This window comes from Crocodylus porosus, unplaced genomic scaffold (assembly GCF_001723895.1).
Source record: "Crocodylus porosus isolate Cpor-Errol unplaced genomic scaffold, CroPor_comp1, whole genome shotgun sequence".
In the NCBI taxonomy this organism is placed as follows: Eukaryota; Metazoa; Chordata; order Crocodylia; family Crocodylidae; genus Crocodylus; species Crocodylus porosus.
The window spans coordinates 47,629,543-47,657,034 of NW_017728950.1; the positions used below are offsets into that span (position 1 = coordinate 47,629,543).

The 27,492-nt window shown below is 41.1% G+C and overlaps 1 protein-coding gene across 1 annotated transcript in view; it reads left to right on the forward strand.

Moving 5' to 3' along the window:
• The window catches only part of SLC24A2 (solute carrier family 24 member 2), a 175,892-nt gene that overhangs the window by 81,792 nt on the left and 66,608 nt on the right, over positions 1 to 27,492 (forward strand). Inside the window, exons 3-5 of the mRNA XM_019555411.1 lie at positions 9,926 to 9,964; positions 11,171 to 11,279; positions 26,553 to 26,603. Coding sequence (XP_019410956.1) covers positions 9,926 to 9,964; positions 11,171 to 11,279; positions 26,553 to 26,603 — 199 coding nt within the window. The remainder of the gene's footprint in view (positions 1 to 9,925; positions 9,965 to 11,170; positions 11,280 to 26,552; positions 26,604 to 27,492) is intronic.

The following is a 27,492-nucleotide window of genomic DNA, read 5'->3' on the forward strand; positions in this document are numbered from 1 at the left end:
CCCAATAGATCGAAACAGGTCCCTCATCTTTTCAGGGTCTTCACGAAAAGAGGGGCTCTGATTCTTCCAGTTAAATAAATCTGAAGTACTAAATGGGGTGTAGACAAAAGTTGCATTGCCCCCCTCTCCGATAACCTCTTGCATCGGGCAGTTCAGCACCGGCTGTGACTCTACAGGCTTGTGCAAATAATAACCCTTTTTCCCTGATTCAGATAGGGCACTTGGCTGAGGCTCATGCTCTAAATCATTAGGTATGTTTTGATACGCCGGTGGTGGTCTCCCTGAGGGAGGGAGCGGTGGTGCTGAGGGACGGCAGCTTAACCCCCTTCAGGCTGTATATGCGGCCTACAAACTGCCAGTTGATCAGCCCTGGCCTTCTTCATCAAATGCTACTACTTCATAGTATCTGACAAAATAGGCAATCACCTATAAAAGTGTATACTTCTCTGAAACAATTAGTCTGCAACCTGCCACCCTGCCCTGCTTTCTGCCTACCTTCAGATTAATGTGACCTATGTCTCTCCATTAAAAGTTCTGGTAAAGTTCAGTTGCAATGTGCCATACATATTCTGACAGCTAATGCACATCAAAGACTTTCTTTTCTAGCTTGCTTTACTTTACCAGGAAACCATTAATCTTTTTTCCCCACTCTATACTTTTTTGGGAAATAATTGAAAACTATAGAAAACAAATGTCAAACTTGTGAGATGTCCTTTCGTCCCAGGAGCTGTGCCACAGCCTGAGAGCTTAAAGGAATTTGCCTTATCCTATTTACAAGAGGGAGATATGAAGTAAGTGTGAGGATGTAAAAATCACTTCCACATTGAGATCACTACGATAATACTGTGCCAACAACAGCATTCATGTCTGTTGTTTTTTACTTCACTTTTCTGGTGCTAAGTGAACAGAATTATATGATTGATCTGATAAACAATTCTCCTGTGTTTAAGAGAAAAGGAAAGGTTGTACACTGGGCTGGCTTACAGGATAGGCAATATACCCTAGAAAGAGAAGTTAGGCGTAGCAACAAAACAGAGTAAGTTTTCAAATGTAAAATGTTTTCTTCACCAGCAAAAGTTGTTTTTTGCTAAATTTAGGAAATTGGCAGTGTTGTACAACTTCCTGTCAGACAACAGACAACACTTTTTATTGGATGCGTCAGTTTGTTCCTAAGTGTTTTAGATGTACCTAATTAACTTATTTGTGTACGTGTGTGCTGGCTGGACTTCAGTAACATTATAAATTGTCATAGCCAAAACTGAAAGGAAAACTGGCAATCTTTTATCAAAAAAAGAACATCTTTTTGGAGCTGAATGCTGCAAAAGGAAAGCTGAAAGAAGAGTCAGCAATGTGAAACAAAGTCTAGCCCTTTTAAAGTTTTTTTTAAATCAACTGCTTTGCTTCTAGTTGACTGAAATATTCTACTTGAGGTATCCAACATAACTTCAATTTTCTGCTTCTGAAAATAACCTTCTTAAGAAAGAAGGGATTTTTTCCTCTGGTAGACATGATAGGTCTGAAAGAATTTTAAAAAGAGACAGTATTATCACCAATACATCTGTGGATGTAACTATGTCTTTGTGCAGTAACAATTTGAAAGAATACAGTCTCTACCACTGAAGGCTTGAAGAATCTTGCCAAGTGGCTAGAAATCAATGATGGTATTTTCTTTTCTTTTCCTTGTGGCGAAATGCCGGGCTAGCGGCTCCAGCACCGCTTAGGGGAGCCGCGGGCTTTGCAGAGTTGTGCGAGCGCACGGCTTGTGGGGCGGAATTGAGGTAGCTCTTAGCCGCCCTCGAGGTTCGCCGAGTTGGCACAAGTAGATGACTTAAAGTAAGTAGTTAGTGTCTCTTAATCTATAGGGTGTCCATTGGTTCATGAGGTTCCAGAGCCAGCCCTTGCTCTCCAACAGTGGAGCTAGTCCAAAGCTAGGTGCGGCTGCCGGCTCCTTAAGTCCCAGAACTGGTCAACGGCTCATGAATGGGAAATACAAAGCAATACTGTAACACGGTGAATCGTTATCAGTTGTCGGATTTCTGAGGCCTTTATCTTCGCTGGGATACGCCCAGGCGGGGAGGCTGAGAACCGGTCTGCGGGGTGATCAGGCCCACAGAGTTTTCCAGTTGTCGTCTCTGCTGCTTTCTGCTTTTTTGCCTCTTTTATAGATGTTTGTTGGACTGCCTCTATGACACTAACTATCATATATAGAGATAGGATAATTTTCTTTTACATAATTATTGCTAGGCAGACTTTCTACATAAGTTTCATTTCTGCAGAAATGACACTTCTAGATAAGAAATAAAATTTACAGAATGCACATGTGTAGTGTAATGCCAGTGGAGAAAAGTACAAAGCATTCACTTTGATTAACAGTCGACTTCAAGGTTACATAAATGTGAGAGTGCCGCGCGGCAGTTATACAGAAAAGGGAAAATAATATAAAGTCTTTGCTAAAAACTATAAGATAGTTACATTCCTTTTCTTTCTTTTCTTTTCTTTTTTTGGTGTATTCTCACATAAACAAATTTATAAGAATTTTCCTTTGGCTAGCAATGAAGGGAAAAAATCAGCTTTCTATTTTTCAGAACAGTTTTAAAGGGATCTTGTATAAAGTAATATTTGCTACTATATTCTGTTTCACCTGATTGTGTTTACTGCTTCTGCTTCAAGTTGCTTAACTTTGAACTATATTAGCAAAATTTGAGAAATTGTCAATATGTTAAAATATGTAGAAATTAGAGTGAGGCAAGATCATATTATTGATGAAACCAGTGGCAAATAGATCCTCTCATGGGACATGGGAAAGACATTTTGGAAAGGCTTTTTATTTGATTTGAAATCACAGAATAAAAGAACATTCCCCATCCAGGTCTATTTATGCCACAATGAGAAAGTTTGTAAATTTTTGGAGTAGATTAGGAATTATGACATCATAATTCATATAACGATCCAGATAACTGCATATTTGAATGTTGGAAGGTGGGTTTTTTTGTTTTTGTTTTTTGCTCATGGTTTAGTTCTCTTTTTATCTTATACCTCTAAATATCTGCACCTTGTATAGAGAAAATATTGCACATAACTTCTTTTAACATTGGCTGATGTGCTTTGAGGCCCTTGGAAACTCAGGCCCTAGACCCACAGGCCCATACTTTAAGACGGTATCAAGTTGTGAAGCAGTTTCAGTTTGCACAGATGCATTAAAAATGTATTGACCAAGAGAAAAAGAGAAATCCCCAAATTCTGTCCAAGACCCTGAGGGCAAGCGTATTCCCAAAAACATTGAACAATCAATGTCCAATCCCTCCTCTGCTAGAAGATAGGAAAACCCACATTTCCCATGCTTCTGGAAAATGCTGTCCCTGCTGCCCTTCTAGGGCATTCTAGGCTAGTCCTTCCTGTTGACGTTGTTCCATTTTCATTTAAATTAAATATTCATTGGGAGAGCAAGATGAACAGAGATGGAGACAGCAAGGTAATCTATAGATTCCAATCCCTGCCCCTGATTCTTTCCAGGGTTTTAGCCACTAATTGTTTAATGTAATATGCATATGTGATGCAATATTGCAATTCATATCGTCTTTTTTCTCAAATTCCAAGTGGGATGCATAAAAATTATAAGGGAGCAGTAGCCTGCATGGTAGAAGGCCTAGTTTTAATTTTCACCCCACCACAAAACTTCCTGTGTGATCTTGGGCAAGTGACTTCAGCAAATATCCCCAAAAATTGCTTGGGTGCCTAACTCCCAGAGATTTCAATCCATGGGAGCGATATCTTTAAATAGCTTTGAAGACTTAGACCAGGGGTTGGCAGTTATTTCAGCTGGAGAGCTGCTTAAATTTTGATGAACTGTTGAGTGCTGCAAGGGTAGCCACACCTCTTGACATGTGCCGTGCTCCCTGGTGACCATCTTGGGCCCAGAAGTCCCTCCTGTTGCCCCTGGAACTACTCCTTTTGGGAAAGGGGTTTGCCATCTTGGAACCAGAAATAAACCAAATTATATACTAAAAATCAAACATCTCCTATAACATTTTAATTTCATTTCAGAAAAAGTTTTGTCCTGATTTTTGTTTGTGTTTGTGTAACATATATAGACTCAGTTGCATAATAGTTCAAAATGAAGCATTACTCTTGTGTATTGGGGGTGGGTATGGGGTTTGTGGGGGCTGTAGGTGTGTGTGTAGGGGGAGTGTATATGTGGGGTGTGGGGGAGGGGGTGGGTATGTGTGGCATGTGGGGGTTGTGTATGGCTATAAAGGGTTGGTGGGGACGTTTGTGGGGATGTGTGTGGGTGGGTATGGGGCTTGGGTGTTGTGGGTGTGTGGGGAAGTTGTGATGTGTGGAAGGAGAGGGTGGCTGAGGGAGAGTGTTGTGGGTGTTGGGTGTGTGCATGTATGATGGGGTGTACAGGGCCCCCCCCTTACAAACACAGCCCCTGCCACCAATGGCAGCAGCTGGCGGTGTTTATGGCCCATGGCAGGTGGAGCCCTCTGGTTGCATGCTGTCCCAGGGAGCCCCAAGGACTACACTGGCTGGTCAATTGGCTCCATCACATGGGGCTCACATGCCCAAGCCCCATGCTACTGGGTGGAGCCCTGCACAATTAGGTGGGTAATGCAGGTCATGGGACTTTGCCAGAGAGAGGGGCAGAACCAGCTCAGCTCTGCAGTGCAGAGCTCCCTGCTGTTCTCCATGCCCTGCATGTGGCAATGAGTAGGACTGGATGAGCCACCAGCTCCATCACATGGGGCTCCCCCCTGAGGTGTGTAGCTTGGGCAGAGAACCTGGGAACTGCATGCAAGTCCCAGAGAGCCCCATGCAATAGAGCCAGGTAGATCCCATAGCCCCACCAGCCCAGGCTCCTGCCACCCTGCCCTGGGCCCCTGCTGGCCTCCACATTCCCACCCAGCTGCCACTTCACTCCTACTCTCTGCCACTTCCCCTCCCCCCACCATCCACTGCTGCCAACCCTCCCCTGTTGCTGCTCCCCCATCTGCCACCTCATCACTTCCCCTCTCTCTCCCCCGCATCCACTGCCACCCGTCCGCCACCTGCCTACTGCCACCACTTCCCTATTTGCAGGGCTGGGGTCAGGGCCATCCCACAGGTAAGGGTGGGAACACAGCACACATTGCCCCCGGGGGAGTGAGCGGACTGTATTTTGCTTGCCCCAGACCTAGACACTGGCTTTCCATCTGTAAAACCAGAATAGTAGCACTTCCCTACCTCATGATGTTTTGTGAGAATAAGCACTTGAAAGATTCACAGGTGCTCAGATACTTTGGTGATTGAGACCAAATACAGGCCTTGTAAAGACTTCCAAGGTTCCCATGTTACTTGATAAGTTATAATTTTCTGTTGTTGTGGTTAAGCTATAAAGTGTTAAATGAAGGTAGATACCCTTTCATTACCAAATATTTGAACACAATAATGAGAAATAATTAACTATAATATCCTTGGATATTTATTCTATACTAAATTATCAGAAAGAAGTAATCATTCAGCTCCTGTTAAGCAGGATATTCCTTCCTTATTTCTTAAGCAGAAATGTTGCTTACAGCTCAAAAGAAAAGAAAGAGACTTCTTCGTTTTGTGGCCAGGACACAGAAATGGAATGAGATGAACTGATGGGATGAGTCAGACACATACCACCCTAGTAGGAGGTAAAGGTTTTGCTGTCCTAACCCAAGGGGATCAGACAAATTGCTTCAGAGACAGCACTCTTTCTTGATCTGTATGTCTTCCTACTGCCTCCTGTGCAGGTCTGTGGATTAAACACTCCTGTGGAGAAGAAACTTTTAGGCTGTAAAACAACACCAGCATAAGATCAAATGACTGCAAACTGGCTGCAGATAAATTTAATTTGAAATTAGAAGATGAAGTCTATCACAGGAATGAGGTTTTGGAATGGTCTTTCCAGAAAAGTTATAGAGGAAAAAAAACTTGAATTGCTTGAAGATTGAATTGCAAAGTGTATGAATGGGTGGTATGATAAGACAGGAGGTTTTGCTCAATGCTTAGTGGATATGTCTATACAGTATGCTTTACTGCACATTAGGTTAGTTTAATGTGCAGTAAAGTGTCAGCATCTACATGTGTGTGGGACTTACTGTGCAATAAATTAAGCTAATGCTCCATTTGAGAGTACCAACAAATACAGGTACTAGATTAATGGTCAGCCTAGGCAGGAAGGGAGCCGTCTGCCGCTGTGGCATAAAGCTAGGAGCTGATCAGTGCCAGGACTGGGGACAGAGAGGTCCGCCATCCCCTCAGCAGACAAAGCGAGGGGAGAGCTCAGGATGCTGCTGCCGTTTAGCCATGGGGCATTGCCTCAAGCCAGTGCCACTGAGCAGGGCTGCAATTCCAAGCTCTGCACCAGAGGTGTGGACAGCTCCCCCTGCCTACTGTGGCCCCCTGCTGCCTAGGCTGATGAGAGCAAATTGCTTCTGGTTAGCATGTACACATGCTACTGTGCAGTAGCTAATGTGACATTAATCTAGTACCTATATTTGTTGGTACTAGCAACTGGTGCCTTAGCCTAATTTACTGTGCAATAAGTGCCGCATATGTGTAGTCACTGATGCTTTACTGTGCGTTAGATCAGTGTAATGTGCAGTAAAGCATCACCCTGTGAGAGTTACAGCCTTGCTTCCACACTATTGTTGTATACCAAACACCTTTAGGGGAAGTCACAGTGAATATGTTGGGTTAAAACCTGTTAATTGCTGATCCAGTAAGCAGTCATTTTCTACCATGTTGTCCTGTTGAGATCTTTTTACTGCTGCCCCTCCTGCCACTGTCCCTCCTCATATCCCACTATCCCCTATCACCTCACATCCCCACTTCTCAAGATGATTCTTAACACAGGAACCAGCGGGAGAACTGGCATGGAGATCTGGCAAGTAGAGGTTCTGAGAATCAACAGTATTATTGTTTGGGTTGAGAAAAAGAGATAAATGTTTAACTCAAAACCTAGGCCAGGAAGAACTAACAGAACACCTATTACCATTCCTAAGCACTTAGATCTTGGTGAGATTTCACATGAAAGTTCATAAGTAGTCCTACAAGATTATATAGCTGTCTGGTAAGCATTTTTGTGATTTTGGTCCATTCATTCTCCTAGTATGCATAGTAAGGAAAACAAGTAATGTGCAAGTTGAAAGGCTAAGGCAAGAGAATGGGAAATTCAATATAAAAGGATGATACTATGTGAATTGCCTCAATATAAGGACAGACATCCCTGTATAGGAAATTTGCCTTCTAATAAAAATAAATAAATACCATTATGCATATATATGTAATCACAGGTTATTTGTAATTACCATAAAGGGATTACATTTAGGGCAAATTTTCAATATTGTGTTAAATAATCTTGTAAAAACCCTGGGACTAATAAAAATAGGTTTCTACAATTGGAAAAAAAAACAAAGAAAAAGTATTTGGGACATAAATATTTCCCTGCAGTATGTGAAAGTCAAATATTGTACTATTGAGAATGTAAATGTGAAGTTGGCTATAAACAAAAGAAAAACTGGCTTAAATTTTCATTGTCACAGTTCAGGAAAAAACACGAAATATAAATAGTGATAATTATATGAGACTTTCAGTATTTTTATTTTTGGGTAAACTAAGGCATAATTACTGTTCTGATGCATAACTTCTATTTATATCAAAGGCTGCCTAATGCAAATTAAAATCTGTATGTTCACATTTTCATTTAACAATTTTTATTAATATATACAGTAGGCCTGATCCTTTATAGTTAATATCAGTCTCTATGATGATTGGAATAGGTGTTGAGAGGTCTCAGCATTGATCCAGAAATGCACTCAATATTTCAGATTTTAATGAGGGCACTCAGCATCTTGCAACGTTAGACCACATAGGTGATTAGGATATAGTGATATTTTTTCATCTCTGGTCAGGCTCTTCCTCAATATACAAGACAAGACCTGAACCCCATGTATTTTCAAGTACAAAATCATTTTTCTAATTCCTATTAAGGACCCTGTTTTTCAAACACTTACACACGGGTAACTTTATTCACATGAATAGGTTCATAGGAACCACTTTACTGGCAATGAGATCTTGGGCTTATCCTTCTGTTCAGATATGAATTATTTGATGAATGGGTTTGATGAATTTTACCCAATATGAACAAAGTTCACTTTTATGGGAAAGAAGTCGAGCAAAAATAACCCTTGGAAGAATACGTAAATAATGTGTATGTAGAAATGTGTGTTTTTGCACATACATGTGCATATCATGAATTAACAATATACATCAAAGTACTTTCTAAATATAAATTTGCACAGTGGATTCCTTTTTAGAGTAGAAATGTCTTTTCTGAAGTTCACAACACAACACAACCATGAAACATGTATATATATTTTTTTTCCCAAAAGGAATAACCTGATTTGAGACGTTTACCAAAAGGTAGCCTTTCTCACTTTAATCTTTTCTACAAATAGATGTTCTTGGGAGCAGACATTGTTGACATGAGTCCTGTTCTTCCTTTGTTTTTTTGTGGAACAGAAATTTTCTTCTTCAGTATCAATGTTTGCTTGTGTTTGTCTTCCATTGAACCCCCACAAAGTTAAATTTGCTAACAGAAGGAAGCTTGCTCTGACAGTTAATCTCAGTAAGTATCAAAAGCTGAGCCCATTGTGCTGGATATTTTCCCTTGTGTTTTGTAGAACACAGTAACATTTGTTGACTCGTATGAAAGTTTGGAATAGGTGAGAAATGGTATATATTCTGGCTTTTGAAGAAAGGAATATAACCAAACAATGATGACATTAAGACTGGTAGATTGCTTGATGTGTGCTGTTTATCAACCCTGATCTATGGGTGTCGTTATCTATAGATTATCTGGTGAATTCACTCCTTGTACAATGTACTTCAGCACATTTAAGAAAACAGCATGACTCTATCACATGTTACTGCAGTCCTTCCAAAAAGTTTTATAAATTCATAATTCTGTGGTGTCATAACCTGATTATGATACCTGTTATTTTTGTAAAACAACCCAGGCATACAAAACAACTATAAAATTGCTATTAATTGGTCTTCAGAGAACCTTAAATTTTCCCCAGTTCTTCATCCTATGAATGTCATTGCTGTGTCATTATTGTCCTAGGAAGGTGACAGATTTCCCTGCAACACAAATCACCTTCTCTGTAGTCTAAAATGGCTTTAAAATCTACCCCAGAGGAGTTTGATTCTTGCACATGGCATGCTGCCAGCTCCCAACTGTTTGTTGTTGGCTACTTGCAGTAGATTGAAGTTTGCAGAAAAGTATCAAAAATTGTATTTTTAAAATGTTGGCCCATAGGCTGTTTTCAAAATGTCAGGATCATGATATTTGTTTGGGACACTGGAATTAGCAGTGTTCCAGCCCTAAAGCCCTTACTGACTTTATACTGACTATCATAGGTGCTGACTTTTATTTTTGCCAGGGTAGTGGGGTGGCCTATGATGGACACGTGAAATGTTTTATGAATTTCAGGTGACAGCCCTCTTCCTGAGGATGGCCAGGGCCTTCGGGGCCCCCACCTACTCAGCACCTCTGCTGATTATTCAGTCCTTATTTTAACAAAATCTTATTAAAACTAATGAGAGTTTTCCTCAACAAAGTGAGGACCTCAAGATTTAGTCCATCATATGCAAATAAACCAAATGACAGCCAAACAGAAGAAATTACTATCGTATGTGTGAAACTTGCAGATAATTCATGACCAACCACATTTCTAGAATTCTTGAATTCCTGTATTTCCAGAGCTACGCTGGGGCCCATAGAATCTACACCATTCAGCACACATTTATGCCATTTACCTGTTTTCTATTTGTATTGAAATCCATCTCTGAAAATGTGTGCATACTTTGTGACATGTTTTGTTTTTCTTTTGTTTTCTCCCCACAAATGCAGTCACCTAATGCTGGGAACAAGGATGACCAAACACTGATGGTAGGCAGCAAATAGTTCATCTGTGTCTGGCATTTATTTTTAGAAGGTGTGGGTGAGACGAATCATACTTTGCTTTGGCACACTTCAGAATTTTAATAAGCTAGTGGGCTCCCTCTCTCCCATATGCTGCTATACATTTAAAATAATTGCATTTCAATGTTAGAGTGACAGATTCATTCTAGAATTCAGTGTCTATCATTTTTATTTGCTTTTTAATTAGGCACCATGGGTTCATGTATGTGTCCTAGAAGAGTTGCATCAAAACCAAAATATTTCCTCCAGGCTTTTTCTTTCTTTCTTTTGTTTTGTTTTGTTGGCTTATTTGCCTTGCAAATTGTTGATCCTGTTGTCTTTTTGTTTTTTAAATCCAAAGGAGCCACTATTTTTTTTGATCAGTGCCATCCCTGAATTGTATTCTGTAAGAACTTTACAGATGCATTTTGCAGATGTTAATATATTATAGTATATATTTAAAGGCACAGGCAGAAGAACATTGCCTATATGCTTATAACCCCATTGAAATATTTAAAAAAAAAATCTTTGTACATAAGTTCTATGCTTGTGTGTATGTGTGCATGTATATTTTTAATCTCACTGACCACCTGTTGTTTTAACCTTGTGTTCCAGGTGTGCTGGAAAGCCATAGACAGAGAGGCATATGATGGTTTTTCCAACTAAGCTATGACTGTTAAGATATGGCCACTTAGGTCACTTTATGTTTGTTTTCTCTATCACTTCCATGATCTCTGGAAGTTGGTAATGGATATGGTTTTTTTAAATTAGGAGATGGCATACCTTAGGGACCCAACTAGACGGTTCTACAAAAAAGATAAGTCCGGATTCTTTCTGATGCAGAAAAGTTAAATAATGAAAATATATGGGATCAGGAAACTATTTTCACAGTTCTGCTTATGAGTCCTAGTGGCTGAATAGATAATAGTGATGCTTTGTGATGAAAAGGGCTATACTGACAATACTGTTTAATACAATGTGTTGGGTTATATTGGAAACATTTTCATTATAAGCTGACTACAGCTCACAAAGCATGTCTGTGCTGCAGACTTACCACATCAGGCAGTAGTGTCTTCAATCATGCTGCCTTGCTCTACAAACACTACCTCTCTACCAAGAAGCAAAGTAGCCAATGTAACTGGATCCGTTCTTACTAAAAGACTTAATTCCTTTCCTTTTTCTTTCTACATTCAGACCAAGCCACGGCTTCAGCGAGGTGGGAGCTCTGCATCTCTCCACAATAGTTTGATGAGGAACAGCATCTTTCAACTTATGATTCACACACTTGACCCCCTGGCTGAAGGTATCCCTATAATTTCATCCTCAGTTGCATTTTCTTTCTTTTTCCTCACAAAAAAAGGTTGTCTACTATTTAAATTACTTTCACAGGTCAGTTTCTTTTTGTTCTTTGCACTCCACTTACACTGTTATGTACAGTCTCACTAAGACTTGTGACTTTGAGTACTAAATAAAAGGACTATCTGGTTGATACTTCATAGATGTTAACTGTCTCTCTACTTCTGCCTTAAATAGAGTTCATTATGAGCAGAGATGTAAAAATCAAATTTTCTACTTCCTTTTTTCTTTGAGTGTTTTCCATTTTTATGTCCTAGGCTTGACCTCTGCTGTGTGTGTATCCCCAAGTAGCTACATAGGTTACAAATTCATTATATGAAGCATAGGCAGTGTTGGGATAATGAAGTCTTGACTCTGGATGGATATACAAAGAGCTCGGTATAATCTCTGCACTTCTGCAATTCTTTAGAACTGGATTGTCCAACTTCTAAGTAGCTGGAGGGCTGCACACCCCAACAGACTGCAACAAAAGAGGCCATGGCCCCCCAGGCTCCATGTTATGCTCATGCATAGGCAGGCATCCCCACCACCCCTCTGCACCATCCACATCAGTGGGGCCCCCACCCCCTGCCTCCCTCATGCAGCACAGTATCCTACCTCACCTGCAGCTCACTGCAGGCTTCCTCACAGCACCAGGCCACATGGATATTCTGGGGTGCTGGCTCACCCTGTACCATGAGCTGTGCCACGCTGTTCTGTCCCACACTCCGGGGCTGAATTAGGCATCAGAAGCCAGGGGAGGAAGGGGAAATCCCAAGACACTGGCAACTGCAGGTGGAACAAGGGGCAGCAGCCATAAGTGGGAACCCAGAGGCCTCATGTTAACTCCTCACAGGCTACATGCAGCCTGTGGACTGCCAGTTGAACAGAACCTACTCTAGAGGAAAGACATAACTTTATATTTGGTTTGATCTAACTTTGAGGTCACGCTTGAGTATGAGTTGGTATGCTCTCCAGCCCCCTGAAGCAGACCTAAAACATTCAGACCTAGGTATTTATTTGTGTAGCATATGCTCCAGTTATGTGGTTTGTCACTGGTGAGACAATCCATGTCTTCAGATATCATGCTTGCGAAATGAGAAGGGAAGGATTTTAGTGGTTTTTTTAGGTGTTCTCTCCCACCCCAAGGCTTCTTTGCATCCAGGCACAAATTTTACTTGCAAATTGGAAGTGTAAAATATTTTTGGCTTTTAACTGGAATGCTTTGAAAGTCTAGCCATATTTAGAGTTTCCCTTAATACTGACGCATTGGTTTAATTAAAAAAAAAACAACCCAAAAAACCAAACCAACTCAACCTCACATGCAAAAAAGGCTGTACGGATGCATAGCCACATTTTTATGGGTGCGCGCATGTGCGCGCACACACACAAGTGTATCTGTATATACACACACATATATGTATATATGTGTCTGCCTCTGTATGTGTATATGTGTGATATATGCGCACACACACATGTATACAGAGGCAGGCACATATACATATACGTGTGTGTATGTGTGTGTGTGTGTGTGTGTATACAGATATGTACACACATCGCAATTGCCCAGATGGAGCCCTGTGCCCCACCACCCCCATCCGAGCCCAATCCCCGTTTCCCTCCTGCTGCTTATGGCAGCAGTGGGGGAAGGGGAGGAACAAGCCTGGGCCCAATGCAGGGGAGGACCAGGACTGAGAGTGGGGAGAAGCTGGGCTGCTGCAGCAGGGAGGGAACAGCAGGCCCTGGCCAACCTGGCAGTGGCGGGGGGACAGGAGGAGCAGGATCAGGGCTGACATGAGGGAGGGGAAGGTGGGGAGGAATGGGCCAAGGCCCAAGGGAGTGGGGACGAGGCCTGCTCCTCCCCTCCCCTGCTGCTGCAGTGTTGGGCTATGCCAGGTCCTCTGTCCCCCCACCACCGTGGCAGGTTGGCTTCTTCCCCCCCCAGTTGGGCTTGCTCCCCCCCCCACACATCAGGCCTGCACCGAGGCCCACGCCTCTCCTCCCCCCACTGTCGCTGCAATGCACCTGCTTCTCCCCCCACCTGTACAGACCCGGTCCTCCCTCCCACCGCTGCTGTGTTGGTCTGCATTGGCCCTGCAAGTGGTGATGACAGAAGGTGGCCTGCCGCCGCTATCAGGGAGCAGGGCAGGGGGGAGCAAGGCCTCACCCCCCGCTCTGTCCCCTGTGTGTGCTCTGCCGTACCACCACCTCCTGTCTGAAGACTTATTCACACTCTGATTGGCTGTTTCAGTCAGCCAGTCAGAGCATGAATAAAGTGTTTATGGCCAGACAGATAGATTAAGGCTTTTGTAATATTAAAAGATATACACACGCATATACACACACATTCACACCCTTTCTGCCAGGTACTGCATGGAAGTAACAAGGGCTGGGTTCAGATTAAAGGGCTTAACAAAAATTTTTAAAAAATCAGGTGTTAAAATTTGAACCAAATTTAAATCAAATTTTAAAAATTGTTTAAAAATTTTTAAAAATTAAATCTGGCTCAAGCCCTGGCTCAAAAACCTGGGGAAGTAAATTTTTATTGGGTGTTCTAAAGTGAACACACTTCCCCACTTGGAAGCAATGTTCAACTGAAACAGGGTTTACTATGGGGGAAAAGGGAACCAACACACAACCCTAAAGAACCTTAACTGTTCTGTTGAGCATTAACTAAAACTCCAAACAGTTAACAGTCTTAGTCATGGGCAAAACAACCTAATGCCAAACTAGCCTGGCCTGTTGGCTAGGCTAGACTCACCCAAACCTGCCATCCAAGGCTCTACCACCTATGCCAGCCAAAGTAGCAAGTGCTGGGTAGGGAAGCCCAGACTGGAGCTACTAGCCATCACTGGAGATTGCTGTCACACTTCTTCTGCTAGGTGTTGGCCACTGTTCCTCTACTGATCTTTTTCATGTTCCTTATGTGATCTCAGTTATCTGCTCATGCTCAGGGATTTCAGACCTTTTAGCTATATAGCGAATATTGAAATTCTACATGACTCCACTGTAAGGAATTGTGCACACACAAGAACTTCCCCTTTGAGGAGCTGATGGGCCAGAAGGCCATCCAGGGAATGACTCCTCTTTGGAAACTCCCCTATCCCTCACAGATGCGGAGGGCTGTTTGACACACAATCTGATTTACCTGCCATTTATAAATGTGCACTTTAACCCTGAACAGTAAAACCCAGGCCTAAAAACAGTTAAAAAAAAAAAAAAAAAAGGCATGAGTAACCCCCAAACCTCTGAACGTGTGCACAAATGAAGGTATACAGGGAAAGAATACACAAAATTAACATTATAGAACATAACCGTAGCCAAGCACGTAGAACATAAGTAGGATTACATATCATTAGTATGACCTGAGTGCACCTGGTTTCATGGTTAAGTAGATACCAAAATAGTCTTCTCATGTTCACCTATGATGATATCCTGGCTCAGTGGAAGTCAGTGGCAAACTCGTATAGCCTTCACCTGGGCCAGACTTTTAATTCAGATTTCCTTAATACAGTCACTGGAATTGGTCATACCAGTATCTGGACATTTCTACATATACTTGTACATAAAACATGTATCTTCATTGCTTTATAAATGCATCTTGCTGCATTAGCTTGTGCCTGAGAGAAGCACGTAAAAATATCTGTCCGATTTCATATTCCATTGCTTTGGCCTATGAAAGTCATGTCAACACTTCCTCAGAGGCATGCCAGGGTTGGCAGGCAGCTTCACTTCTTCCACGCTCTAAGACACTGGTGCTCAACCTCTGGCCCATGAGACCATGTCACCCAGCCTGTGGTCTGTCATCTACAGGTCTGACAATTTGGCAGCTCCCTCTGCTACCTTATCTCTGGACCCATGAGGAGCTCCAGGGGAGTATGAAACCAGGAGCAACCACCTATGTGCCAAATGTTTTTGGCAAGACATGTGGGAGGTCATTCTCAGTGCTTGTCTCTCCACTCTGGAATTCGCTTCCCCTTGAGCCCTGTATAAGCCCAAGGCTGGGTGCCTCTCAGAAAGGCTATAAAACTTTTGCATTTGGACAGGTGTTAAGTGAGTACACTTAAACTGGATATTGTTTACAGAGTTTTTGTTTTATATTGTATTCTACTGTTCTACCTGCTTTTATAAATTATTTTGCTATCTTAATATAAGCTGCGATGACCCTTTATTGGGAAAGGTGGTGTATAAATAAAATAAATATGTGAATTTACTTTAGTTAGCCCAAAACTCTATGCAAAAATAATAAGCACATTTGTATACAACTCCCTGTTTCAGTATCTTCACTGCTTTTGAGTGTTCTTTAGGCACAGATCAGAGGCTTGTAAAGAGACCCTTTTCTATGCTGCATTTCCTCTGGGCAGGTATTCTCTGAACAGCCCTGTTAATGCTAGTCATAAAACAGAAAAAGAGGCAAGCTGATTAGTTCTTTAGATTTCAAAGTAAAAAAAAAAACAACTTAAATTCTAATTTCCCTCATGGAAGGAGGGTACCTGCATGGCACAGCTTGGGGGTGAGAGGTGGGTTATGGGATGGCAAGGCAATATCTGCACAGCTCAGTGAGATACTGGCAGCATGGTGCATAGTCCATACAGCCGACAGCCTCAGAGGCTGTGATGTGTACAGTTGAAGGCCCCGACTGAACAGCTCTGTTATAATAGGCATTTTGATTTAAAAATATACATATTGAAGATTGTTTCTGTTTTGAAGCTATATTTCAAGTAGATGTATAAACAGTTTGATTTTGATAACTTATGAATAATAAACCTCAATCCATGAAAACCCCTTCCATCAATAAAAATGCATTCAACCCGATATAAACTTCAAACGCTAACTGTATTATTCTCAATCCAAAGAAATGTCCTATGGCTTCTCCCTGGCACCAGAACAATTAATGTCATAGTTCATACACAGAGCTGAGACAGATGAAGTAGACAATAAATAAGCTAGGCAAGTGTTAAGAGGTTTATGGACCATGTAAAAGGTAGGGAATCTGATACCTGCTTCAACAAAGAAAATTCTTTTAAAATAACTCTTCCTTTTTAGTTTCCCAGAAGATCTGGTATCCTTTAATTGGGAGGCTTTATGAACTTACCCATTACCTCATGTTTTCATGTACAAAAAAAGTAGTATTTTTTATTAAGCCCCTGTCTGAGCTTCAGTATTGTCATTTTGCACCTGTTCTCTATTGATCTTTTCAGTTAGATCTTTTGCATTTTTTTCAGCAGTAACAGTTCTTTGTTCCAAAGCCAGCCTCTTTGATGAGACCAAATTCAACCTTGATTAAAATTTAGATGAATAGCTGCAAGATCAGTTTTTAGTAAAACTTTTGAAGTAGACTCTATTAGTATTTGTTTATGAGAAGGTCTCTTGATCATCTAATTGAATTTCTTCAAAAACAATAATGGGTAGCAAAAACTGTAAAGGGACTGGGAAGAGAGAGAGAACCCATTCACCTTTAGTGTTTTGCTACAATACATCATTCCTTCCTCCCTAACTCTTGTGCCTTCTTTCAGACATACACATGAGAAGCCAAGGAGACTCCATAAAGCATATACCAACAAACCCAAATGAGAAGTTATAAAGCTAAGGACTTAAAGGCAGGAAAAACCCTCAAGTAGGAAATCATTGTCATGGACTGTTCTCTGGGAAATCCACCCAAAACAAGTAGTTGATTACTATGAACGTAGAAATCTGTATTCACAATCCATCAACAATAGCTCAAGTAATAGAAACAAGGGGAAAACAATGGTTCTCTACTTCCTCAATCATTAGAAATACATAATTAACCAAAAAATAAAGCACTTGGATGCTTTAAAAATCATAAAAATAATATGATACTGATTCAAAAAAATAAGCCTCTTGTTTATTTTATATAAACTTTATATAAATCTCCTTGCATTTCATTTGCCAAACCTATCATCTGCAGGACAATATGATTTAAAAAAAATTATCAAATGGAATTGTTTGAAGCTGGTTTGAAATTTCCAGGTTTCTTCCAGATTGCCAAGTAGATATCTGTCTGTTCTCAGTGTTATTCTCAGTTACAGGGCCATAGTGTGATCCTAGCCATATTAATATACATTTGGAGTTTCCACATCAGGCTTGTGCCACATGTTTCACTCAAGTCTTGATTAACCAGTTAATTACCTCTTAAGTTGTAGAAGCCACACATCTAATCAATTAATGGCATAATAAAATAAGGACTAAGCCACAACATTATTCCACAAAAATGTGTAAAAATGTTGTGGCTCGTTCCTGTCATGCCATTAATTGAATATGTAGACAGCACAGGTGTGCCCCTGTGGCTGGGAACTCTGTCAGCTGATGGGAGATAGCAGCTGCAGGAGCTTCCTGCTTGCCCCTGTGCTGGCAGTAAGGCATGATGAGATCTGATGTGCAATCCAATAATCAGGCCTCCTACCATGTATGCATGATTTGGCAGGAAGAGCAATTGCGTGGATTGGGCATTAGGTCCCATCATGCCTTTACCTGCACATCCATCAGGGGCTGTATTCTCAGAAATCTAGTTCCTCATGTCTGTAAAGCTCCCACTTACTTGTTAAGCGTTATACAGAGTACCACAAGCAGGTTCTACTCCCCTTGATTCGCCTGCCACAACTTGATGGATATCAATTCAAAAGAGGGGTTTATTGGTATAAATAGAGCGGTCCCTCTCGGGGTATGCACAGTTGTGGGAGCAGTTGACCTTGGGGCTCCACCCCCCAGCCACACACTAGCCATTGTTGAGATATTTTGATCTGATGCAGCACTCTAGCCTGGTCTGGTCCTAGTCTTCAACAACCCTGGTGGAGTTTTTCAGGTCTTTTTTGGGTAGAGCTCTTAGTCTTTATATGCAAGTTCTGTCTTGGCCTTTGACCTAGGTCTGTCTTGGCCTTTGCACCCTTTCAATACATTTCACCAAGAAAAAAAGAGAGAGAGAATACAAGGGAAGAAATGCAAGAAAGCCTCCACTCTGGAGGGATTGCTTCATCTGAACCCAATGTTCCTACTGGGCTCAAAGGCACGGCTCCTTAGCCTTTGCCTAAGGGAGCCTTCATGGCTCCAGCACCGCCCTGCCTCAGTGCTTCAAGGATGTCCCTGGCCCAGAGACAACCCCTTCTCCCACCGTGCTGGCACTTGGAGTGCCTTTTAAATCTCCCATGGCAGCACCAGCGGCTGATGTCATCAGCGGGGCACTGCCAAGATTGATCGACAGGGACCTTTTAAAATGTGGCGGTGGTGCCAGCACCGCACGCTGTTGTGAGGTCCATCTTAAAGGTAAGTTTTCCTCACTTTTTGAGGTTTTTTGATCAGCCCTTTTGGGGTCTGCTTGGGGTCATGGGGGTCTCTGCATGGCATGTAGGTCCCCTTTTGTTGCATATGACTATTGGACTATGGATACTGGGATAGCACCCTAAGCTAGAGTGTGATTTTTTTTTTTTTTTTTTTTTTTACAGTGCATCAGCTGCTCTATCATTGTGCACTTACTCTGGTCCCACAGTGAATGCAGAGTAGCTAGCCCCTCAGTAACAGTAAAACAACACTGTCTCACAATCTATCTTCATAGGGTAAAAGTGTGCTGTCAACTTTACACACAGATTTTGCAATAAAGTCATACTGCTTGAACTATTTCAAGCAGTATCAGGTTTATGTGTAGACAGGGCCTAACATAACAGAATCTATTAGGCCTTACCTAAGGAGTCAGGGAATTGGAATTCTCCTCTCCACATCTGGGAGGACCAGCAGAGGCCTGTAAATACTGCTGCAGTTCAGCAATGTGTTTTCAACCTTTGCCACCTCCAGACCATACTTCCATACATATATGGAAGTTGGCAAATCCATGATGTTGCGGTTCTTTCAAGGTTGTCGTGTATAGGAGATGCTGACCTTTGCATACTTATTCCTTTTGAACTGTGCATTTATAATGCAAAGAATATAGATTTCTGTTTCTGAGGGGTTTACAGCAAATAAGAAAAATAAATAAACCAATAATGTATTATATGTATATCCAACCCTATCCAAAAGGCTCAGTATGGCTTACAATAAACAACCTAGATAGGCTTTGCCAGGCAACATCCCAGAACCTGAGAACTCCATTTCCCTGCCTCCCCCAATCACTGCCTCCCTCCCTGATTCCCCCTCCCCTCAAAGCAAACCCTCATGCCAATTCCAATCAAGCCTCCCAGCTACCATGCACATCCAGTTGCAAGAAACCTCTTCCCACTCCCTACTACTCCCTCCCCTAACAGCTGGTCAAAGTCCGCAACCTCTTTTCTACAGAGGGGCTCAGACTGTTACTGCCCTCCCACCCAAAAAGCACTGATGACCCGTCCCAACAATTCCAACACAAATTCCAAAGAACCATAACAAGAAGTAAAATAAAGACTCTGGCATTGCTCTTCAGCAGTATTTAAGCAGGGGTCAAAGGATGCCGTTTGGTGATACCCTATGGTAGTGTCCACCCAGGGAGGCCTGAAAGTTTTTTGTAAAGTCTGAAGGCTGGACAGGGTCCTTTTCCCTCCTTTGGATAGCCAAGATGGTGCCTGAGTTGGGTACCATCTGTTAAATAAAACCCATTTTATTTAGATGGTATTTTCCATGGCCAGTCTAACCCACTTAAACTAAAAATAGTACAAGAAAACATGTACAGATTACCAAGGCTTTTTTTTTTCCAGAAATGTCTCAATTCTCTAGACTTGTTTATATTATTTAAATATAGTATTGTAATATGTATTAAACAATTATATGATTATTTCTGTCTTTTTAAATATTATGCTGCCGTGAAATATACTATAAAATAGTGGGTTAAAAACCTTCAAGTTGTCTGATTGCCTGATTATCAAGGACCCTTTGGTCTCAACCTGTGTAAAAACATGCAAAAGGAAACAAATTAATTGAGAGAGCCTGTGAAAGTTTAGGATCAGCTGTTAAACCTCATTTCTATGCCTGCCTCACTTCATGAGAATGGTAAAAGACTGTATACTTTCCAATTGGGATTGCGTGATTTGTTGAACTAGATAAATCTGTTTTGATCAGGATGAACTAATTGTGTGAGGACTTTTTCTAGTTTTAAATGAGGACTCCAGTTCTCATAAAGGGGAGAACACATTGCTCAAATGATCTGTTCCTAACTTGTTTCTCCACTCCTTGTCACTGTCTATATTTATGTGACCTATTGGCCACTCAACAATTTTGCAGAGAAGACAAAAGGAAGGAAAACACTTGTAGAGAGGTTCTCCCTCATGGCCAAACAATAACTTTTCCAAAGTTCTGCTCCATGCTGTGCAACAGAAAGGAGTACAAACTCCCAAGGAATAAGAGCAAATAATTACCACCCACAAGAAGCTACCTGCAAGATAGGACTTGTTCCATACAAGTTTCATATGTAATAAGAAATATTCACTTGTTAAAATATACAGATTTTGGAAAGTGGAACCAGTTTGAAAATTGTAATTTATCAAACTTCAAACATTTTTAACATTTGTAGAATTCCAAATAAATTTTAAAATATTTATAGCACCTCCAGCGTCAGACATGCCTTGAAAAATCTAAGCTGTGATCAAATAAACATTCCACAGTGCTTTGATCATGAAGTTATGCAGTCTCAAAATAGACTGAGATGAGATTTTATGAAAAAAGGATTCCCTGCAACATTTCTAGAAATTGCTCATTCCATCTAGGCCAGAATTTTGCAGCTGCAATGTTTTCCTGTAAAAGTGAACCTTCTCCAAAACAAAAATTAAATTTAAAACATTCAAAATGCCAAGATTCTATAAGTTAAAAATACATTGCAAAGAAGTTTGAAAAAAATATTTCTGATTTCAACACCATAATAAATAAAACTAACCTCCACATTTCAAAATCTTTCATCAAATTGACTTTCCACTACCATCCAAAGCAAATTACAAATAATAGTAACAGTGGTTTTTTTCACTGTATTTTAGCATTTAGCAATTCTGTCTGAATTCAAGCAGTTTTGAGGGATGCATTTTTTTGACTAGGCTACAAAATAAATTGAACTGAATCCAGTTTGAGTATGTGTTGGTTCCTAGTGTAGTCTAGCCAGATGACCCTCATAATAATAAGGGGAATATTAAAAATGAACCACACATAACAGATTCACTCAAGCAGTTTTGCAACAGAAGCTAATATAATCCACTAGTGACAATCAAACCGCCTAGCCTTTCCACAATAGGAGGAAAATATGTCCTGGGTAAATCTACTTTTTGGAAGACTTAGATCAGGTTAATATTAATATGTAACAAGATTTGTAGATAAAGGCTTTGATGTCTAATTTAGGCAGCCAAGTGTGAAAACATTGACCTTAATCTTCAGTGAGCCTTGTCTAAAGAGGCAATCTTGAAAATCAGTGATATACTATTTGGACCATAATTTCTCTACATCTTAGATTTTAATCTTCAAATATTTAAATAGGTCTTTGTTATTTAGAGGCCAGAACCTTTGCCTGTCCTGATTTTCAGTGGTGCTGTCTCATTGAAGTCAATGGGTTAATTCATGTGAGCAGGTTCATTTGCCTGTATCTGGTGCAGAGCATTTAATTCATTAGTTGCAGGAATTCTGTGCCAGTTGTATAAAGCTTTTGGGGAATGTATTTGCAGCAGCAAGATTAGAATTTTACAGGCAACAGTTTTTCTAATGATTCAGGAGCTTAAGTTTTTATTTCTATTAGTCTGAAATTGCTAGCCTTTATAGTGCACCTAAAAAAATAAGTTAAACTTTAGGAGAATTCCCAATGTAAACAATGTGCATTCTTCTTGTGCTTGTTGTCACAGAACACTTTGGTGCTTTGCTCCTATAAAGAGGGGTGGTGTATAGCAGGGCACTGAGATGCCTGCTACTTGTGAAGCAGTAAGTAGGGAGCCCAGCTGTGGGTTGCCAGGGTAACTGGTGGGAGTCAGTGGACCAGAAGGGGCAGGGCCTGGCTCCTATATAACTCCCAGGCTGAGGCCAGGCAAGCAGTTCTCTGCCAGCAGTCATGGGGGTAGGAGCTCTGCCTGAGTGAGGAAAAGGAAGAGGCCTGAATGACTGAACAATGCAATTCTGGTGAGAGATGGAGAAGCCCTGGAGTGGTTCGAGCGTTGTTATAGCCAAGGGGCTTGAGTGTTCTGTTTACTGTTGGTGGTTTGGGTGAGGCTATTAGGGGTTGGAGGAGGCCTCGTAGGGGACCCACAGTGGCATGGGGGCCCCGGCGCCAGAGAGGGCACAGCATTTTGGGGGGCATTGACCCCATCCCCAGAGAAGGGGGTGTGGAGAGGTGGAGGCTAGGTAAGGCCGAGGCCACCTCTGCCCTTTGGGGGGGTTCGAGACCCCAATGAGGAGAGTTGGGGCCAGGCATGGCTATGGCCACCTGAGTCCCCAAGGCTGCGGAAAGCCCGAGCCCTGGCCAAAGGGGGCAGCAAGAGAAGCCCCGGCCAAAGGGGGCAGTGACTGATGAGCACCTGTGGGGGTGCAGTGAGAGAGAAGGCTGTGGAGGGCCTGAGCGCCTATGGGGGCACAGAGAGAGAGGCAGGGGCTGCAGCTTAGACTAAACAACGTCCAGTACATCTGTGAGGCTTGGGGTGTGGTAAAGGGGCAGTTGGAGCCACACATAGCCCATAAGGCTGGGGTGTTCAGAACTCCATTATAGAAACAAGACTCGAGGTAGCAGGAGAACCGTGACCAAGAAGACAAGTGGCAGCCTCCCCTTAATATACGTAAGATCAAGATGTAGCAGGCAAGATTCGAGGATGCTTTGAAGCGAACTTGGCATGGTAAGGGGGTGCTAGGGGAGATCACGGCCACCCCTAGGACCGCGCTCCATGACACTTGTCTTGTCTTCTTTCTGTTTAAGTCTGAATCTTTTCTTTTTTTTCTTCCTGTTTGTTGCTATTTCAACTGAAATGACAGACTTGGGCAATAATGGAATTAACCCTGATCTCCACCATATTTTCCTGCCATGTTCATCTATCATCACTTTGTTTTCTGTCTCCTGGATATCTAGCACTGTCATCCTTATCTTCCCAGTAGCCAATTGCTCAAGAATTACAGGCAGAGGGAGGGAAGGGTGGCTGGGAACAGAGGCCTGCGTCTGGCCCCCCGCCCCCACCTTTGGTGGCCAGAACCATCCCCCATGCCGTTTTAGAGCTGGGCCGGGCCACCCCCCTCTCTGTCCCCTGGCGCCGCCCCCCCATTCATTCTGTCACTGGTACCTGCAGGGGTGGGAGTGTGTGGCCTGCAGGGGGGACAGGGCTGGTGCCCCCCCTCCATCTGCTCCATCTCCGCTGCCTGCCGGGGGGGGGCTGGGCAGGGACAGAGGCCTGGGGCCAGGCTTACTCACCCTCACCCTTGCCCCCACTGCTCTGGGGGCCAGCAGGGACAGAGCCCAGTGTCTGGCTGTGCACCCCCTCTCCCCTTGTCCAGCCCTGCCCCTTTGGTTTCCTCTGTCTTTACTATCTCTCTTTACGCTTCACCAGCTTCTCTCCCTAGCCTGTAGATTGTCTGATCAGAAGCAAATTGAAACAAAGTTAAAAATAATATTGTTAAAAGAGGAAGAGCTATTAATAGTTAACTTGGATCCTGTAGCTAAGCTAATCAGGGTTCTAATAAAATATGTGCTCAGCCCTGAGCTCCTTGACTGAAAAAAATCCACACTGAAGTTTCTGGGAGTTCTGCATGGGTAAGGATTCAGGTCCTAAACTACCACCTTTTATTTTTAGGGTAAAATCAAGATACAAGGACAAGAGCATTTATTTAGTATAATACAATAACTAAAACTATACTGCAGTCATAAACAATTGTTTGCAAAACTATATAAAATCCTTTCTTTAAGAGATTGCAGTCTTTGCTCTAATTGAGATTTCATATACCTTTATGCCTGTAAACATACACGTGTGCTTATGTGTATGGGCAAAAACAAAGAGAAATTACATTGTTCAAACATTTATAAATACATATCTATATTTGTGATCAATTATTGTTAATATATAGATTATTCATCCAACAGTTTTCTGTAGTCATTTGTATAACAACTTTAAAATCATAATGACAATGAAAATGTGTCATATAAATAGTATCCACATTATACATATGACATAAAAATATTCATCCGACAGATTCAGGTGTATGCAGTGGAGTCTAAACAAAATTTTTTATAAAAAACAGATTTGTACAGTGTCCCAATGTTTTGGTATTGAAAACTAAAAGCAAGATTTCTATTGTAATTTGCTCAGGTGAAAACAACTGTTTGAAGAGAACATGAGGTACATCCTCTCCAAACAATAGACTAAAAACAAAATAATAGACTATTATTTTTATAATTAATTTCTTAAGCTCTGTCCTGAATATGAAGAAAGGATAACGTATAGTAAAACTGTATTATCAGATGGCTAAATAGTCAAAATGTTATGCCACTGATAAATCTTTGGTTCTCAAAAGCATAGTTATTAAAGTGTTAGATAGAGAATCAGAAATTAGTTAGATCATAAATTTTTTTCTGGGATACTTTGCATGATTCGGAAACCCTCACTATATTAATTTCTGAAAGACATTTTAGAAAACTGGAAATTATTCATAGTATATCATATAAAATTAGCAGGAGAATCCAATTTCATAATAAAAATGAACTTTGAAAAATAATTTTGAAGAAAGAAGAGATGCTGTCATCTAGGGAAATTACTACCGGCCTCGGAACGGGATGGTTCTGACTTCACTCCTTTCCTTGCTACTGAAGGATCATGATAATCATATTTTAGCACATAGCACATATTCCCTGATAAGATATGCACCCTTTTTTCTTCATTCTGCCTTCCCAAAACAAGATTTTTCCAGAGTTTATAGAGCAGAGACAATCTAATGTTCTATGTATTTCCTGCACAAGTAAAACCTACAGTTTTTCACAGCTAAATTTTCAGTTCTTGGCCACTAAGAGAAGGCTGAAACCATTGCTTCTGCTGAAGGCATGGGTAGATCTAGGATTTTGAAAATAACTAAAAACAGTCTGCAGGGCTGTGCAACAGGAGAAGAAAGAGCAGAAATAGTTAACAGACAGCCAAATTGCCAAATAAATGATAGATTGATTAATGGAACATCAAATTATGAAAAAGAGTGGGTCATTAACTCCTGTAGAGTAGAGAGAGATTAGCAGGAATCCACATACATTATAATGACCTAAGAAGTCAAATGCCACAGCTGAGCATTTGGTTTTAAACTCTGGGGAGAGCAGGAATCAAAGTAGGATACAACCACACCACTGCATCCCCTCAGATCTGCCTGGATGGACTCCACTGCACCCTCTATATGGCTGCTGGAAGGAACAGAAAGAAAAGAAGCAGCAGCCGTTTTACAGCATCTCCATGCTTCTGTTCTGGGCAGAAAATAAAATACTGTGAATCCATACAGTATTCTAAAAACATAATTTAATTATGCCTCTCAGCATCCCATATTGTAAGTAAATATTTCTCTCAATTTTTCAAATAATAAATCTGAGGCCAAGCTTGTATATCCAACTCAGCATCAGATTGCAAGAACATTTACTCAGCATCAGATAGCAACTCAGCATCAGATTGCAAGAACATTTACTTCTAGGAGCAGTCCAACATCTAAACCATTTTAACAGACTTGCCAAAAGCACCTTATCATTTGGGGTGCTTTAATTTTTGAATGACAAGCTTCAGGCACTTAAAAAGAGTTTGACTCTTAAAAGGCAGCTTCTTACCACTTTGCTGATCAACCTCTTTCAGATGTTTTAAATTTGTGCCCCATAAATTGAAACACCCAAAATCAGTTCTTTTCTGTCTTCATGTCCATGTATGACAAGGTATTTAGCAGAATTTGCAGATTTGTTGAAATATGACAGAGCCAAGCCATAAGCGCTTCTGCTACGGCCTCAAACTTCTTGATCTCTAGGTTGTCAACCATGCACCTTAATGCCTGCACCACCCCAACCCCTTTTGCACCAGAAGTCACTAGTCACAAGTTAAAGTTTTATCCTAGATTGCAGTATTCCCTCTTCTCCCTCTCCCCAGCCCCCCCATATTGCATGTAGACTTAACTGAAGCAACTGATTTAGGAAATTTCAGGAAAAAACCACTGTCCACCATTTCGACAATCTATGTTTGCCTGTACTTCTGCAGGAATTTTACATAATCACTGTGAAGTTTATTAAGTACACGTGAAAACATGTAGATGTTTTTTAATGTCTACTGCTTCCTTATCTTTGTCTTTTACTGTGATGTTATAGAGCTTGGATCATATGGAAAACTAAAATATTATGACACAATGACTGAAGAAGGTAAGAAATATTTTAGAATTGTTTGTATTCACTTTTTAAGTCGGTTGTTTTTTTTGGTCTGCTTTTGTGTGCTTGCTTTTTCCTCATTCTTCTTTTTGGATATTATGTATTTCTTTGCATGATTTCACTGACAGTGTGATCAGTTGTCATGATTTTATTACATTTTTGTCATTTGCATTTGCAAGTTTGTTTTTTCCAGTAAATCTATACAACAGACAATATTTTTGCGAGAGTAAGACAACTTTATGTACTAGTAACTACATACAAATATATAATATATACCATACATATTTCTGTACCATGGTTTTGACATAACACATTTAATTAAATATCATTTGTGGACAGTCTAAGCACAAAACCTGAGAACTATTGGTTGACCTTGGTCTTCTGAATTATTCAACAGCAAGATGCTAACCTGATTCTTTAAACAGGCCTCTGATTTTTTTCATATTTGGGGCCTGATTCAATGTGCAAGGAAATCATTGATAGTCTTTTTCTTGACTTCAGATATCTTTAAATCAGGCTGATGGTATTTATAGTCTTGATTCAGGAAAGTATTTAAACATTGGCTTAACTTTCTCTACATGCTTAAGTCCTTTTGCAGTTAATTTTGATGTTTTCCTGAATTGGAGCCTAACTGTACGTGGAATAAGAGTCTGCTGCCCAAGTACCTGATTATTAGGGCTGTACAAAGCTTTGGTAGCCAATTCAATTTGGAAGAGATTCAGCGGCCAAATTGCCAAATCCAAATTGAATTGAGAGACCCATTAAAAGCTCTGAATTGAATCAAACCCTCTGAATTGTTTTGGAAAAGATTCAGAGATTTGGAAGGCAGACACTCAGGAAACAGAAACTCAGAAGAGGGGGTACAGAGGGGAGACTGCTTTGA